At 39.1% G+C, this 19,388-nt stretch overlaps 1 protein-coding gene across 1 annotated transcript; it reads right to left on the bottom strand.

Moving 5' to 3' along the window:
* Window positions 1–1,011: 1,011 nt before the first annotated feature.
* Window positions 1,012–19,021, bottom strand: mc5ra (melanocortin 5a receptor). Its single transcript, XM_053433581.1, has 4 exons — window positions 18,833–19,021; window positions 17,021–17,127; window positions 16,228–16,416; window positions 1,012–1,576 (listed from the first exon to the last, which is right to left on the bottom strand). The coding sequence occupies exons 1-4, from the start codon at window positions 18,998–19,000 to the stop codon at window positions 1,012–1,014; spliced, it is 1,029 nt and encodes a 342-aa protein (XP_053289556.1). The 5' UTR covers window positions 19,001–19,021.
* Between the last annotated feature and the right edge of the window lie 367 nt (window positions 19,022–19,388).

Here is a 19,388-nt window from a genome sequence, read left to right as displayed (position 1 = left end):
AACCTGACATTCTTCTGTAGAAATTACGATAAAATAAAACTTATATAACTTAAATAAAACTTACTCTGTTTAATTTAAACTAATTTAAGCTTCTGACCAAGATCGACTACCAGCCTCTGAACCTGCCTGACTCTGAAAGTCATCATCTGCTAAATTAAATGGATGGAAATGGAGATTATTTACATAGTGAAAGCTGGTTTACACAATGAAACAAATGGCACTAACACAATAGACAGGGTCTGGAGCAGGGACGTGTGGCGACGCCGCAGTAGCCGCCGAGCTACTCCGGGTTGCCGCCGAGCGACGCTATCGCGTCGCTACTGCCCATCACTGATAATGGGAGACCAATGCCGGAGCTCGATCGACTACGCACAATAAAGGCAAATTGCTTCACACAAGTTTGAGGAGCTTACCTTGGATAGAAAGAGATGCAGCGCTATTGTTAGCTGCGCTGCTGCAAGCATCAAACACATGACACACCTCCTGTAACTTCATTCCATGCGTGTTCAAATGCTTCATCATATTGGTGGTATTTCCTCCCTTCGACGAAATAGCCCTTTTGCACGCGTTGCAAGTGGCGTTGCTGTCATTTTGTCGTGTGAAATACAACCAGACTTTAGATCGCTTCTGCCTGGTTGACATGTTTGCTGCCGTCTGAATGAAAAAGTTCGCGCATGCGCAACGGCACAGGGAACCGTTAGCAGAATCGTTAAAGAATTTCGCTAACGATTCCAAGGAATTGGTTCACTGGGAACCGGTTCTAAACAAGAACCGGTTCTCGATTCCCATCCCTAACTGTGAAGCACTGTCAGTGGGCATCACAATGGCGCTATAAAAATAAAGACCATTTACCGAAATGAAAATTTCCATGTAACAGCTTTAAATTACATACCTGATTAAGGAGCCTTTGTTTTTTTGTTGTTGATAAAATCTCCCTAACCTAGGTTACAGTGTCAGTTTCAGTCAGTCCATCTTACCCATCTTGTCACTGGTGCTCTCAGTCTGTGTCTGTTAGTACTTTAGAGTGCAGATGCTGTTGCATGCGTTCCTCAGGTTGCAACAGCAGACTATCTCTTTAAAAGTTTTCCTCATCTCCTGACTTCTGAAGGCATAAATGAGTGGGTCAATCACAGAATTGCACATGATAAGGATGAGGTACATGTTGAAGTGGGACATGAAGCACACACAGTAGAGGTTGCGCGGACAGGAGATCATTAGGATAAGGTGGAGAAAGAAGGGTGCCCAGCAGACAATGAAGATCCCCAACAGTATGGTCAGTGTGATGGCCCCCTTCATGCTGGCTCGCTGGTGGATGGAGTTGTAGCCAGGCAGTGCGGCGATGCGCTTCACGTGCGAGCGGGCCAGCATAAACATGTGGCTGTAGAGGGAGGCCATGATGAGTAGCATTGCGAAGAACATGGAGACCAGGCAGACGATGACGGGGGTGGAGTCTGAGTAGATAATGAAGATGATACCACAGCCCGTGCAGAAGGTCCATATTCCCGCGATGATGCAGCCAGCTCTCTTCACTGTCATTATGTTGTGGTACCTCAGTGCATAGAAGATAGTGATGTACCTGCAGATATTAACATTGATATTGATAATATTGATTTCTGATGTGACCTTTAATTTACTAGCATCCTTAACAAGCCACTGAAGAATTACAGAAACTAATTGACATAGATGAATTGAAATTTGACATGTCTAGAGAACTGAAATGATAATCCTGTGGACAATAACTGTCTTTATTATTTTTAATTATTGTTTTTGGGCACCTTTTTGCACAAATATCTCAAATTCTATAACACCTGTCAGATATAGAAAGCAGAAACCTTCTCTGTCATGGTTAAATTAAGAAGTGAGTCTTTCAATAGAAATTGCATGAAGGCTAAGCGAAAATGGAAGAACAACAAAGACAGTGTTTCACTTGCCTCTCTAAAAAACCTGATGCCTATCAGTGTACTTTACAAGAGGCAAGGATGAATCTTTTCTCAAGCCAAATAGGGTTATAATCCCAGAAATATTTTAAAAACTGTAAATTCATCCACCTTTCAAACAGACTGCATTGCCACTTCATTTTTAAAATCTGTATTTCTGATGGATGCCAATTGTTTTTACCCAACATGTTTCTTTTATAAAAAGCAATCAAATCAAATCCCAATCTGGCTTCCGTTCTCTACATAGCACAGAACACTGCTCTAGTTAATGACACTAATGACTTATTGCTTGCAGCACACACAGGCTTTCTTAATTTTAATTATTTTATCCTCAATGACTTCAGCTCTGCCTTTGATACAGTAGATGATATACAGCTGTATATCCCCCTACAGCCTGGCTAAACTGGTGCGTCTTGCATTGTGTCCTGCCTTGCTGACGTGAGAAATTGGATGACTCAAAACTTTTGGCAGTTAAATTACTCCAAATCGGATATTCATCATAATTACCCTTTCTGGCAGTATCTCCTGAGTGACTTATCTATATGATTCTGGTTTGTTGTTTGATACTCATGTGACCAAAGTGGTGCAGTCCTGCTTTTTCCAACTGAGACAATGAAAGAAGATCAGGTCTTTCCTGTCCTCTACAGACAAGCAAATGTCATGCACGCCAATATTTCTTCCAGTCTTGACTATTGCAATGCAGTTTATTCTGGTATTTCTAAGCAAAACATTGAAAGAGGCTGTTGCTAAACTATTGGGCACTAAGAGAAGCGGTTACATTACGCCAACGCTTACACTGAATGCTTCCTGAGATCCTCCAACAGGGCCCTGCTAACAGTTTCCAAAATCTCCACTGGGCACTAAAGGCCTTTGCTCAGGCTGGTAACCTAAAATCCTCTTTTTAATATCTTCTTAAGACTCACTTTTATTGTATGGCTGAATGTTAACAGTTGGTGTTTGTCTTTCATTTTAGATTATCTTATCTTCCTTTTTATGCTAAAATAAAAAAAAAATGATTCTTGAAATTCTGCTATATTGTAAATAATAATATATAAGTAAAAGTTATTATCATTATAATAAGCTGTAGTCACTGCAGATAAAATGTTTAGTAGATGTTCAATAACATTAAATCTACATTTCGGACAGGAAACCAAAACAAGGGTAGCTACTCTTCCAAAATAGACATATAGATACATGATTGGCACAGCTGATTATTCAGATGGAGCTGGCCAAAGGGGTGCAATGATAACCCGGCATACATGCAACCAATTACCAGGATTTCCTCTGCCTCTCCACATTCTGAGAGAGATGTGCTTATCTTCAGGAGATATCACAGACAATTAAACCTACTTTCCACTCTATACTGAAAACCAATCCATTTTATTGAACATCTGAAACAAACAGAGAATACAGTTCAACCTTACTGTGACTTGTTAAATATTGTTTTCCAATGGATTTCAATCTGATAAAACCTCTACACTGTTCAAAGACAAAGAAAGTTTCATTTAGAATCTTGAGGTCGGAGATATTCATCTTACTTGCATTATATATTTACCATTTGTGCTTTGAGTGTTCTTCAAGACTAGAAAAAGCACTTTAGAAAAATAAACCATTTACCATTTCCATCAATGATTCCCTACAACCTATACTTTCCTGAATTCACCATCTTCTTTACATTTGACTTCACTTTTTACTCTTCCTTCAAATATCTCTCATATAAAGTTTATCCTTCAAATAACCCTCTCAAATACGTTTTTTTGCTTTGTTTTTCAGATAGACAAATTAACAGCCTGCTGATCTGAAGAATTTTGCATCAAGTTTTTGTATTGTTTATCTTTTATTTTATTTTTTATTGTCGAATCACCAACGCCAGTTTTTTCTACAGTTTGTATTGAGAAGTCAAGCATAAAAATGAATTAATCATCCCTGGTCAAGAAGCCAACCTGTTACTAATATGCGGACTGCAAGCCTGCACCAAATCTCTTTAAGAGTCGAGAGAGGCGCAGGCGAGCCCTCACTCACATCAAGTTGAGACCCCCAGCAAAACTCCCTGCTGAACAACTGAGGTCATCTCAAAAACACACCATCTAGACCCGATGTGATGTTACCAGCCACTGAACCATGGCCTGAGTTCCAGCCAAGAAGGTCACAGCAGCACTCATTCAACTAGGCTCCGTCCAATCATCTGATTCTGCACTAATGATTGGGTTGATGTTGTTACCCAAGGATAATCTCTAAATTTACTTTCATAGTTGCCGGTAACGTTATCACACTTTAACGTATTGTTTTTCACCGTCATCCAAATTATCACCTTTCTATTCTATTGATACAGATACATTTAGCATATTTCTTGTTTTGTTATCCTTGTTAAAATTCCATTCCCAGTAGATATTAGTAAGTCAATGTCATACTTTCGTATCTGCTTGTTGCAGTGTCATTTTAACATTGAGAACGGATATCCAGTGAATCGTGAATTTATGACTGATCATTAAATTAATATCATCATAACATTTTATTTGTAAAGCCCATATTAGGGTTGTAAAAAAAAATCAATACTCACATATTAATCAATTGACACAAAGGCCCAATCCCATTTCACCCCTTAGCCCTTCCTCCTCATTTTGTACGTTAATGTGTAGGGGTAGTCTTTCCCAAGGCGTATGGCTTCATACCCCTCCAAACAGAGATTTTTCAGACCCGGACGGAGGGGTATCCAGAATGCCTTGTGAATCACCGGCAAGCTGGGAGAAAGACCCGCAAGGATTTTAAAACTACGATATTGTTTGTGATATCTTTGTTTAAAATCATTTGAATGTATAATTACTTTTTTCACAATAACCCCCAAAAAATAGCCTTCAAGCGCTATAGCATTACCAAGATTAGTATGCAAGTGATCTTTTTTTTGCATGATAATCCCGAATTTTACATAATGTCATGTCGCATTGCCCCTCTTTGAAGACACACGATGCACTTGATTGAACCCGTGTATGGCAGTGATGTTACTGAATTACCTATCAAATTACAAAGCAACGTAGCAGGGTTGCCTACAGACCACTGCTAGCAGCCTGAAGCAGTGTGCTTTTGATTCATACATGCATGATGCAGAGCATCCAAACTTTTCAATTTGCAATGTTATTGATTCACCTGCATTAGCACAGATGATATTTGAATATTAAAGGTTTGTCACTTTAATAACTGCAAACAATAGCATTGGTTTATTTAAGATCTCAACAATGTTATTACAATGACATCCCTGTCAAAACTGTCTTTTCTGTTAACATCAACGACTTCTGATGACATGTCTGGTTTTTGTGACGACTACTAATCATGTTACGGCTTCCTGAAAGGCTGTCCCAATACATAAGGGAAGATTTACGGGGTAGGGTTAGGGTCAAGGGGTGAAATGGGATTAGGCAAAAACTTCACACAGCACTGCTGCAGACATGCAAGCACACAGCCCGTCCCCTCACTTGCAGCTGAACACAATAACGTAAGTTGACGTTCAAGACACTGAGCTGTTGTCACCACAATAAAACGTAACATGGCAAGTGGTGCTGCTGGAGGACCTTGTTGACTAGTTTTAGTTGAAAATGAAAAATGCCATTTTAAAGCATTTTGCCTACAAGGCAAACGACCAGGGAAAGGCTAATAATGTTGATAAGCAAACAATGCGACAAAGTGGTGGCGACCAAGTACAACAAATTTGGTGAAGCCTCATAAAGACCGACTAATTATGAATTTTGAGAAGTCAAGCTCCCAATTCCAAAACATTAAACTGGCTGATGGCACACGTTAACGCAGGGGTGTCCAAACTGCCATTTTTAATTGGCCCGTATCAAAGTATAAATATACAATCAACTATGGCCCACTGTATTGCACTTCTTAGTTTAAACACTAGGTGGTTCCAAACTTTTGACACCCCTGTGTTAACGTTAGCTGTTTAACTATTATCAATTAGCCGATCACCACAATAGCAGTTGTTTAAGTTATCATTAAGCTAGCGGATAGCAGCTATGGCTAATAATAAAACAACTATAGTTAATGTGGAAGCTAGGCCTCAAACGTTATCAGTCCTGACCGTCTGTAACATTAATAGACATTGTTAATTTAACCGGATAACCCAATTGTTTGTGTCTTAAAAGTGTCATGATTCTCTTAAAGTCCCAGATTGAAGCTGAGAAGAGACGACCAGCAACTGGAGAAAAAAAGTGATGTTGATGATATTGTCTTCATTGTTCAAAACTTTAGTAGAAAAATTTGATTTTTTTTGTAATTTTCCCCGTCATATCGAAAACTAGTATTTTCCTGGGTCTTGGTATCCAGTTTGCAATCGTGAGAACCCAAGCCTATATTAATTATTCCCAATTTGGCTCATTTGGCTTAACAAGGTGCAACATCCCCTGTTCTTTACCTCTTAACAAATTATTTAAATTGGATCTGATAGGAGCTGGTGCCCCTTTTCACAGCAAGTGCAAATTTATCAAGGTGCTACAACAGGTTTTAAGGGATACTACAATAATTAGGCCCGAGCTACCAACTGCGAGGACCATATATGGATTGCTCCGAATCTGCTTCTTCTTCTGCAAAATACATTTTTGGGGGCCTAAATGTACTTAAAAAGTACTCAGGAAGGTATGTGGCTCAGTTGCGCTCACATGTATATCATGCGGAGACACAGAAAAGATTATCTTGCCACTCTTCGCCAAACCTTACAGAAAGTTAGTCATTTTTGATTGAATGTTCAAATTTGGCATGATTTTGGGCGATTTTACATGTACAACAAACGTCCTTCCCTGAACAGATACATATGATTATATTTAATAATAGTCAAAGCACCCTCTAGCTGTAAAAGGAATTGTCATGTTTTACATTTTGGTGTCCTGTGACTAGCCCGTTTACCTGATACATGTGAAACTTGGTCGGAAGAGATTAACGAGTTCATCTACAGAGACCTTGTTACTACTTTTACTTCCTCTAGAATAAGTTTGATTGTCTTTTGGTGCTCCGCCAGGGCAGTGACCGACTCCGGCGGGGCTGAGCACATTCCCAATCCATTTATTCACTGTAAACAATTATCCAGGTGCTCATGTAGCACCTCTGTTCAGTTCAGTCTTTATTATTCTGTCTGAAATTTGGCAGCATGTATAATTTAAAATTTTTACTTTTTATTTTGTACTTAAGAACATTTCCGAGCCTGTACTTAGATACCTTTTCTTGAGTAAAGGACTTGTATCTGATCTTCTACAATTTTTTACTTTTGACACATCTTGACCTTCAATAGATTTAACTTAATCTGTTCAACCATCTATGTTATCTGTAGGGGAGAGCGGGGTAATGTGGGACATCGGGTAATGTGAGACACCCCCTGTATCTAGGCAACGGAACACATTTGTGGTCATTTGACCATTATGTTTTCAAGCCCCTCCCATTCCCCCCTTGCCATGAAGGAGAAGTTGGTGCTGGTGCTGTGGAAAGTGTGTTTTTTGGGCTTAAACCGGAAATGGGCAAAACCTTACCAAAAGTTGTTTTTTTAAGCCTAACATGGATATGGGTTGAACAGAAGTTGCTATATTTACTACTACAATTATTTACAGAACAGCAGAATTGAGCTTCAGGTCAATGTTTTTTTTCACAAGATTAAGATAACTATTCACAACAAGTTTTTTATAAACTTCATTGAATAAACTTCAGTGAATCAATGAACACATCACATGCAGTATTAAGAAGTATTAAGTAAAATACAGGTTTTCATACTCAACTCAACGAGTTTTCATACTTTTTACTTTAAAAAAAAAACATTTAAACAGGGAGATGTTTGTGTGTGACTGATCACAGGGAATTTTTACTACCTGTTAAAGTAAAACAACAATATTGTGTTGTGTGGCGCTGCTTGCCTAGCAGCAGTGCACTTTTTATAGGCTCTTTGTAGAGGAGGACCTCTGTGTGTGGCTGGCCTATAATGGAATGATGTGGACACAGCTATCCAATGGGGATTTTCATTCATCACGAGTACACATTTTGCTTAGATGGTACACGTGCACAGCTGAGGAAAAAAAATGTTTGCTCCGCCTTGCTATTATTATTTGGTGTCAGCCGACAATAGTGCTCATCAATAAGGACAATTGGACCTTAAAGGTCCACCATGATAGATCTTTCCCAATTTACATGAATTGAAAAAATTTTATGTGACACCTCCTTTTTGTTTTTATATCCTAGATACACATTTCTGATTTAAATTAGCAGGATTGGTCAAAAATCGTGGCTGTTATTGGCCAGAATTGATCAACAAATTGTCCAATAGATATGTTTAAATAATAAGTTTTGCCCATAGATGCAAATGGTATCTATGGGCCATAGATATCATAATTTGGTACCAATGCTCAGTGGCAATCTAAAGTGCCGGATAGATTGGCAAAGGGGGCGTGGCCCATTCAATATTTGCCTATTTTACGGGATTTCTTCAAAATATTTTGGGTTAGAAACAGGAAAATTGGCACATTCATTGGGAATGATGTAAGAGTAATGCCCAAAAAATATGACCCCAAAGGGTCTATTGCCAATGGTGGCGCTATTACATTTGACAGGCCACCTCCCTCACAGAGTGAGTATGATAAACTTAAGATTTTGCATACATTCCTAATCAAAATAAGATAAGATGCATTTATTTGTCCCAAACACATGCAGGTAGGGAAATTTAACCTCTGCTTTTGACCCATCTGGTGCAGGACACACAGAGCAGTGAGCGACCATGTACGGCGCCCGGGGAGCAGATGTTGGGGGAGTAAGGTGCCTTGCTCAGGGGCACTAGACAGGGTAGGGAGAATCCTCTTGGATTTTTGGACAGATCAATCCAGGTTCGTCTTTTTGTTGTTTCTCCGTGGAGTCGAACCGGAGACGAACCAGAGACCTTTTCTGCCCATTGTCGAAGTTTCTGCCACTAGTCCACCACCTCTCCAAAAAGAGGCTACAGAAAAGCCTTTTTAACCATAACTGTCTACTGTGATGGATTTTTTATAATTTGCATAAATAAAAAGCAGAAATGAATCAATTCCAAAACCAGTATAAAGCATTGTGAGATTGAAATACACATATCTATTGTAATTGAGCAGGATTGGTCAGAAAAATAGCTTTTAGTCAAAACCTTTTGCCAAGGGCGGGGCTTAGCGGGAAATTGGCCATAACTCTTTAAATATATGTCCAATCATCATGAAACTAATTAAATATGTTTATATTGTATTGGAAAATAGAAGTGATAAGCATTTTGAGCAACAAAAATACCCAATACATGTACAGCAGAAACTGAAATCTAAAGTGCAACATTGATCAGAGGGTGGCTGGAGGACCCGAATGGTATATTTTTGCTAAAAGAACAAATACTGCACGCTGCTATCTGTTTAAATGTATTTGTCAGTCTGTGATAAATCGTGTTTTGTTCTGATAATTTGTTGTAAAATGTGCATTAAGGCTTAATTCCAATAGGATTACCTGAGAGAATGTGAAATTGATGTAACAGGTGCACTTTTGAACACACAAAACAACTCTTGCAAGTTTCCAGTGTTGTTACAAAGTGGTGTTTTGACTTTACAAGAGGGAGCAGAACAAGGGAGCAGAACACACACATCTGACAAGAGTTTCATTTTGTCCTGCCATCAAATCTAATTAGAAGTATAGTAAATTAGCTGCAAATGTCAACAGCATTCCCACGGGTGCCCCTAAATAGTTTTTCCACATTCACACACTTTTAATATGCATTGTCCTCCGCAAACCACAGAAAACAATTCTTACAATTGTTTTCAGAAGCTGAGTACTACTTCTCATGAAATGAATTCTAGTGTTACAATTCAATCTTAAATGTACATGGTTTAAAGAAATCATCAAGTAATTATACATTTATTTAACTCATTTAAAGATGAATCTGACGGACTTCCGGTTTGACGAGCCAGGCGATGGCAGCTTAGAGAACGTGCTCCCGACAATTGAAGTCAAAGTAACCCACTTCAACCCGGATATTGAAAAAAAAATAGTTTATAATTTGATTTAAGTTAGTGGGTCTTGAGAATGCCTAAAGGGAAAAATAAAAAGTCAATGCAGGCGGAGATACTCGACGGCGACGGAGCTAGCCAAACTTCCTCGCCTAGCAGCGTAATGGAGGACGATGATGGCACGCATACACGCCTCGAAGTGGATCGAAGAGAGACCGGAGATCTTGGCCTCATACTCAAAGAGCTGAGAGAGTTTAGAAAAGACAACAATCAGCAGCTGAAAGAAATTCGGGAAGAAATTAACAAAACCAATACTAGGATCGAAGAAGCGGAGAGAAGGATTGATGCGACTGAAACACGGTTACAAGTGGCGGAGGATACCGTGCAGGAGCTGCTACACCTTCAGATACACCTGGACGCTAAGCTGACTGATTTAGAGAGCCGCTCCAGAAGAGAAAACATCAGAATCCACGGCGTTAAAGAGGGAGCGGAGGAAAATTCCCCTTCGATGGCGGTGTATGTGGAGCGCTTGCTGCGGGAGGGACTGGAGCTGCCGGCTGAACTTGAACTACGAGTGGAAAGAGCTCACCGCTCCTTGATGCCGAAGCCGCCCGGGGAAGCCCCGCCGAGGTCCATCGTTGTAAAGATGGCGAGCTACAGGATGAAAGATGAGCTGCTGAGAACGGCCTGGCAAAAGCGAGGATTTCAACACCTCGGAAAAAGAGTCAATCTGGATCACGACTACGCGCCTGATGTATTGAAAAAGCGAAGGGAATATGCCGAAGCGAAAGCGGTACTGAAGGAGAAGAAAATCCGATTCCAGACGCCGTTTCCCGCCAGGTTCAGGGTCTTCTACCAGGAGGGAGTTGTGATGTACGGCTCGGCGGAGGAGGCGACGGAGGATATGGCGAAGAGGGGGCTCCCGGTGTCGGCAATTAAACACCCGAACTCGCTTTTGGAGCGGATCCAGCGGTTCACGTGGCGCACCGTTAAGAGACCAGGGAATCGGGACAGAGCTGGCAAGGCTTTGGACTTTAGGGAAAAACTACAGGCTTTTAGACGCCAGGACTCGGGTGACTAAGTTAACTGAAAACTGCGAGTCTACTCAGAATATATCGGGTGAGTCTGGTGAATCGATATTCTCTTTCTTCTTTTTCTCCGAGGACTCCCAGCAGAGGGAGGAATTAGGACTGTTAACACGTCCTGCTTATTAAAGAAGCATTGTACGGGCTAAACAACTACGATTATAACGTAAACGTCGGGGGGATTTTTCTTTATGTTGCCGGAACAGAGACACCATGCATGAAGGCCCTCTCCCACCTGATAGGGGGGAGGCTTTACCTCAGAGCCCTCATACCATCAGGGCTTCATCAGGGTCAATATTAAGACCCCACAGTTGGAAGTCTTATTTTCTGTCTTTATTGTGTTATGTGTGTTGTGGCAGTTTTTGCTGCCGTTTGTTGCTGCTGTTCTTTGCAGCCTGTGGGGTATAACCTGTGATTCTTTTTGTCACATATGGACACTTATGGTGGTGTGCTTTGGGTTTATTTCATTTATCTTTTTTACCCTTATTGTACATTGAATGCAATCAGTTAAAATAGCAACTTATAATGTGAATGGCCTTGTCAATCCCATTAAGAGGAGTAAGATTTTAACTAAACTAAAAAGAGAGAGAGTTGAGGTGGCGTTTTTACAGGAAACACATCTTTCAGATACAGAACATGCTAAATTAAAACGCTTGGGCTTCAAGCATCAGTACTCATCATCATATAAGGCTGGGCATAGAAGGGGGGTGGCGATATTGATTTCCAACAATACTAGTTTCGAACCCATTTTTGAGAAAAAGGATACAGAGGGAAGATTTATTTTCGTGAGGGGAAATTTGGGGGGCTCATTGGTCACTCTATTAAACATTTACGCTCCTCCTAACTCTGACTGGAAGTTTTTTAAACTGATATTTGATTTGATAACAGCGGAGACCCATGGGGTTCTAATCTGCGGGGGGGATCTCAACATTAGACTAAATCCCAAACTGGACTCCTCGAATACACATACAGCCCAGCCCAAATTGATAAACAAAAAACTCAATATGGCTATGAAAGAAATCGGGTTAATTGATATCTGGAGAGAATTGAATCCTTCAAAGAGAGACTACACTTTTTTTTCAAATCCACACTTGGCGTATTCAAGGATTGATTATTTTCTTACTTTTGCTAGGGATCTATACAGGGTTGGTGGCTGCGACGTGGGGAGCATGGACCTTTCAGACCATAGCCCCATTTATTTAAAATTTAATCTTGAACAGTATCGGAGGGACACCTTATGGAGATTGAACACTTGTGTACTGAATCAGATGAAGGAACAAATCAAGAAGGATATTGCTGAATACTTGGAACAGAACGATAATGGAGAAGTTTCCCCTCCAATATTATGGGATGCATGTAAAGCTGTGCTTCGGGGAAAAATAATTGGCTACAGCGCTCACATAAAGAGAGTAAGGCAGAAAGAGTTAGTTCAGTTGGAGGCGGAATTAAAACAATTAGAACAAAATCATAAAGATACAAATGATCAGAAAATTAGAGAGCTACTTAGGAAGAAAAAGAACGAAATAGATGAGATCTATACAAAAAATATACAAAAAAAGTTAATTTTTACAAAACAGAAATATTATGAAGGGGGCGGAAAAGCCAGTAAATTATTAGCTTATAGGCTGAAAAAACAACAAGCAGAGAATTCAATTCATAAAATAAAAAATCCTATCACTAATTCTATGCATTACAAATTAAAAGAAATACAAGATTGTTTTGAAAAATATTATAAAAAACTATACTCCCAACCTCAAATTGATGGAGAGAAGATGGAAGATTTCTTTCAGAAGATTAATCTGCCTAAATTGAATGGTGAACAAAGTAGGAACCTTGCAGCTAAAATAACAGAGAAAGAAATTTGTTCAGCCATATCACACCTTAAACCAAATAAGGCTCCAGGTCCGGACGGGTTCCCTTCCGAATGGTACAGAGCCATGGAGGGTTCTTTGCTCCCTGTGTTGCAGTCCACCTTTAACTGGGTTCTTAAAGAGAACAGTATACCCCCCTCTTGGAGGGAGGCAGTTATATCCCTGATTCCGAAGGAGGGGAAAGATAAGTCTGAATGTGGTAATTATAGACCAGTAAGGGTGTTAAACCAGGATTATAAAATTTTTACCCACATACTAACCAAACGAATAGAGGGATTATTACCACAAATTATTAGCCTTGACCAGACAGGTTTTATTCGTGAAAGACAAACTCAAGATAGTATCAGAAGGACACTACATGTAATTAACCGTATAACAGAATATAATTTAGAAGCAGTATTAGTGGGGCTAGATGCAGAAAAAGCTTTTGATTGTGTAAATTGGTCTTTTTTGTATAGAGTTCTGGACAAATTTGGATTTCATAGCACCTTTATTAAAACAATACAAGCTCTCTATGATGGCCCAAGGGCGAGAATTAAAATAAATGGGGCTGTCTCTAGCCCCTTTTCATTAGAACGAGGAACAAGACAGGGCTGCCCAATTAGCCCCCTCCTGTTTGCAATCTTTATCGAGCCCCTGAGCCAGTGGATCAGTCAGGACGACAATATTAAAGGAATCGATATGAATGGGGGAGAACAAATTATTTCGTTATACGCTGATGATGTATTGGTGTATTTAACCAGCCCTGAGCAATCTTTAGCACGGTTATTTGAACTCTTGGAACAATATGGATCCTTCTCTGGATATAAGCTGAATGTTCCAAAAACACAAATTCTCTGTTTCAAATACAACCCCTCTGTAAATGTGAAAAATAAGTACAATTTGAAATGGGATTCGGTTTCAATTAGATACTTGGGGGTAAACATTCCAATAGATTTGACAAAATTGTTCTCACTTAACTACCTCCCCCTGAACAAAAAGATTAGGGAAGACATAAGAAGATGGGACCTTATACCCTTTCTTAATTTCGGACCACGCGTGGAATCAGTCAAAATGGTTATTTTGCCGAGATTGCTCTATCTCTTTCAGTCCCTTCCACTGGATATATCGGACCAACAATTTCAGGAGTGGGACAAGCATATTTCGAGGTTCATTTGGCAGGGACGAAGGCCAAGAATTAGATACCAGACTTTACAATTGGCAAAAAACAAGGGCGGGGTTGCTCTCCCATGCTTAAAAGATTACTATACTGCTGCGGCCATTAATATGTTGGTGCAACCCGGAATACTGCGCTAGGTGGAAGGAGATTGAAAGTGCTATATCGGATGAATTTCCAATCCAGGCTGCAATTGGGGATAAGCGCTTATTGAATAATTTAAAGGAATTGGGAAACCCATGGATATGTTTGTCACTAAAGATGTGGAACAAGGTAATAGCGCAAAATAACCTGAAGGATGCGGTTAAGGTCTTGAGATGGTGCGCATTTGATCCAGATTTTTTGCCTAAAAATTGGGACGCAAGATTTAAGAGATGGGGGTCGCAAGGTTTAACAGCGTACTGCACATTTTTGCATAAGGGGACCATGAATAGTTTTCAAAATCTGAAGGGGCAGTTTGGCTTGGATAAGGACGATTTTTACAGATTCCTTCAGGTCCGGCATTATATTGACCAGATACAGAAGGGGTGTACACAAGTAGGCTGGGATAATATTCTGTTGAAAGTGTTTATAGACGCTTATTCCACTGGCTCTAACCAAAAACTTATCTCAAGATTTTACAAGGGGTTACAACAAACAAAATGTAGTTCACTGTATGTAAAACAAAAATGGGAACATGAAGGAAACCTCGTTCTAAAGGACGAAGATTGGGAGAACCTATGTGAGATACAGTGGAAAACTTCCAGCTCAACTGTATGGCGAGAGTTTTGCTGGAAAAACCTTATAAGGTTCTTCATCACTCCAGCTCAAAAGAGGCACTACACAAATTCTTCGGCATGCTTGCGACAGTGTGGGTGCCTCGTATAATCATTTCCACATATTTTGGTCCTGTGCATCATTGATTCCATTTTGGCGGGAGGTTTATAAAGTTATGCAAAGCATTTTTCAGACAGACGTTCAATTTAAATTTGAGTCTTTATATTTGGGTGCCTTAACATCAGAAAATGTTTCTTCAAATGTCAAATATTTATTTCGGATCCTAAGTGCTGCTAGTAGAAAAGCTATTACTAGAAGGTGGTTAAAACCAGGAAAACCTACTGTGGAGGAATGGATTGACATTATCTATGATATTTTTAAGATGGAAAGGATTACTTTTGCTTTGAGACTGCAACAGGGAACTTTTTTGAAAAGATGGGAAAGATGGATAACTTATATCACACCAATACGACCATCATTTGTCTAAAGTAGAGTGTTGTATCCTTTTTGTTTTTTATTATTTTCCCTCGGTAGAGGGCTTTTTGAGTCACTGAGGTTTACCCCAACTTGTTTGTTTATTTAGTTCTTGTTCTTATTTTACTATAAAAAAAAAAAAAAAATAAAAATAAAAATGCTTATGTGGATATAATACAGTATGTATGAGGTCCTATTGGGTTCCTGTTCACTTTTATGCTGTTTACTGAACCTGTGATACTTATATGTGGACTTTTTACATCTTTGGACGGTTTAGTGAGAAGTATATATGTATTGTTTCTGACTGTAATGTTTGGACCTGGAAAATCTTAATAAAAAAAAAAAAAAATAAAAAAAAGATGAATCTGACATTTTTTTCATCCTCAGCTGAAAGCCTGTCCACTGATTACAAGGGCAGATTTGATCAGGGAGCATTTTGCCACATGATTCAAATATTGGATTTTACAGAAATAGCAGCAATTGTGCATCTGTGTTCCTGGTGATTAGTGTAAAATGTCAGGATACTCTCCAAAAAGATATCTTTGTTCTAAGCAATTATTATTCAACGGGAGAACTAAAGATCCAGTTTATTATGAGCACCAGTATGCACAGTTGTTAGCTAATTACATTGCACAACCTCTATTATTAGACAAGCTCATTTAAGTCATTTTTTTCAAATTCTTTACACATTGACTGAATTAAAAGAACAACCTTGTGCCATGTTTCAGGACAAAGTAGAGCAATTCAGTTTTATATTCCCCACAAAAGCCTTGGAGAGGATCTCTTGCAGAAATAATAAGAAAAAAGTAATAGTGTGTATGCATGAACTGAGGTGACCTGGATTTTATAACAATACTAACACCAATAATGATTAAATAACTAAATCTATCTATACATTAGAGTTTAAGTGCTTTCCAATTGTATTCTATAATGTTTTATATGTTCTCTCCCTCCCTCCCTGATTACCTGTCCACAGCGATGGCCAGTAAGCTGCACATCGATGCAACAACAGAGATGCAGATCATGGAGTCAAACACATTGTCCATCTGCCGGATGAAGTGGTCTTCCACCACCAGCTGTCTGTTGTTCAGAAGGTAAATGATGACGGTCTCCCAGGCATTGGACACACTCACCAGCATGTCTGCTACTGCCAAACTGCAACAACCACACAGGGTTACATCAAACTTTGATCACATTAGAATTGGACTAACATTAAGTCGCTTTTATCTTCAACACAAATATAAACTGACTCACCTCATTGCAATAAAAGAGTATTATGTATCCATTACTACAGAGATATACATGTATGTCATTACAGTGAAAACTGAGGCTCCATTGAAGCACATCATAAATTAACATAATATAACATTATATAAAATTACATAATTATCATGTTATAATATAGTTGAACAAACCTTGCCTATGATTATATACTGTTTGAGATACATTTCATTGATTCAAATTCAAACACAATTTTTTTTTATATAATCTTACACAAGGGGGAGCAACAGAATAATAAGGAGGAAATTAATTACGTAAAGTGAAGAGACTGTGAAACACACATAATTGCATCTCCCTTCTAAAAAATAAAAAATGTCCTACGGATTTCTGCCCCATAGAGGGCAACTTAATGTGAATTTAAAGTTGACTTAATAACTAAAACTGCAGTTTACATGTTGGCCAACATGTAAACATTGATAACTCAAATCTATCATCACTGGTTTTGGTGCCGATATTTGATGTGCCATGTTGAACTCACCTGCAGACAAAGAAGTACATGGGTGAGTGGAGGTTCTTGTTCTTTACTATGGCTGTGATAACAAGGATATTCTCTAGTAGGGAGATAATCCCCAGGATTAAAAAGACCTGAGGAAGAAAAGACACAATGCAACAATGAGAATAATAAACATTAACAGATTGTGTAGCAGAAGTGTAGCAGTAGTGGTTTTCAACCTGAGAGCTGGGGTCCCCATCAGGGTCACAAGAAAAGAAAAGAAAAGAAAAAATGTAGGGGAGAAAAAGAATAAAAACATGCTACTGTGGAGAGTATTATTTTTTAATTCATCCTGAGATGTACTGGAGTGTTTTACCTTATACCTGAACTAATTTAAATTATTCAAATCAATCTGAGAAGGGAAATGCTGCTCTTTTGTTACACTGCTTCCAGCTAACAGACACATTGAACATGCAAGGTGGGATCACAGGCAATAATTGCTCAGCTATAATGGTTTACAAGTAAAAAACAAACAAAAAACAGATGATGCGAGTACTAAAGTAATAGCTGCAGCAGAAAAGCAAAAGTAATAGTAACAGTTAAAGTGCCAGTGTGTACGATATGGGTGAAAGGGATCTACTTGCAAAAATTGAATATAAAATCATCCCAGTTATGTTTTCACTAGTGTGTAATCATCTAAAGTGTATGAACTGTTGTCTCCCTGACCCTAGAATTATATTTAAACACTTCAAATGCACATCGGGAGCGGATCCTCTCTGCGGATGTGACGACAAGTGTTTTACAGTCATCCAAATTGGGCAAACTAAAAAAAAATTGAGTTTTTATGACAACTGAAGGCTACCATAGGTTTTCTATCATGTTTGACAATGGAGGCGGTATTCTTCCGCAATATACAACTTCACCACTAGATGAAGTTACATGTCACAAAATTTCACACACTGAACCTTTAATTGACTGAGGCATTTAATATAATGCAGTGGTTCTCAACTGGTCTGGCTTCGGGACCCACCATCACCCCTTGATGGCAAGCCGCGACCCAAATCGAGGAAAATGTTCAACTTCTCAAATTTATTGAATGAAAAGATGGTGCAGTTTGAACCTGATATAGTACAGAATATCACAGTATGCCAACACAAAAAAAAACAATTGTAATGATAAACCAAAACGATCAGCAGGTGGTGATGCTAGACAGGGAAATATTCCATTTTACACTCAATTAGTTGCATTTTTATTAAAAAACAAAGCATCTTAAGGACACAAGGTTATACAACGTACATAACAATTCAGTAACTTCAGCCTTTTTTAACAGACTCAACAGTGCTTTCATGGACAAACGAGAAATAAAAAAGTCCAACTACTGAGAAGTAGTTTCAAAAAGACTGATTCTATTCACACTCCTTAAAAAAATACTATTGTAAGCTATTTTATTCAGTGGCTTTATTATGGAAGGTTGATGTGTAGGTCCTGTCATAAGCAGGGTGTTGGTTGGGACTCTTGTTTAGAAGGGGTTCTAACAGAAGGGGGTGCTGTCGAGAGTAAAGTTTGGAAGTGTGAAGGAAAATAAAGGGGTGTGATGTCCCGATTCAATATCCATCTCTCGTATTCTTTTTCGGCTGAGGCCTGACAGTATAAAAGAACAAAACGCTCAGCTACGCTATTAAGGAGTGTGAGAAGACGGCACTCTTTTTTTTTTTGCCCAGGCAAAGGCCTGCGACCCACTGACAACAAGTCCGTGACCCAAACTTGGAAATTGCTGATATAATGTAGTGCTGTAGGGCTAGTATAATTCTTAAAATTAAAGTACAAAAAACATTCTGTACCATCAAAAATACAAACCTCTACAGCAATGTGGACCTGCTCGCATGCTGCAGGTTTAGAGGTGCTCCTCTTGTCTGGTATCAGTGGAGGGGGCAGGGTGTAGTTTTGGTGATAGTAAGTGTATGCCCATGTGGAGTTACCCATCACCACCTCCTCCTGATAGAAAACCTCATGAGACTCATTCATCTTTACTGTGGCTCTGGTCCAAGTCACTGCTGCTCTATTTTGAAAGGCATTTTTCAAGCAGGCTGCAAAGAAACAAATGTCAAAGTTAGTGGCATCATAGTTCAAATAATGGTCTTCATGTGGAATATGTGATCTTAGTTTTGACTGCAAAGCTCAGATATGATGTTTTTCTCCCCACTTCATTTGTCAACCAAGTTCAAAACAACATAAAACCTTCACTCACTAATTACTTACAAAACTACTTCTAAGTTGACATGGTGAACTTGTGTCTTGTACCCCTCTAGGGTCACATAAAGTGACTCTTTGGACTTGTGTGGTTCTTATTATTTTTGATATCACTTACTTTAGGACCTCTTGGTTCTTTTGCTTGCTATCTTAGTTTTGTTTC

The sequence above is a fragment of the Pleuronectes platessa genome, chromosome 10 (assembly GCF_947347685.1).
Source record: "Pleuronectes platessa chromosome 10, fPlePla1.1, whole genome shotgun sequence".
In the NCBI taxonomy this organism is placed as follows: Eukaryota; Metazoa; Chordata; class Actinopteri; order Pleuronectiformes; family Pleuronectidae; genus Pleuronectes; species Pleuronectes platessa.
This window is presented reverse-complemented; position numbering and strand designations above follow the sequence as displayed.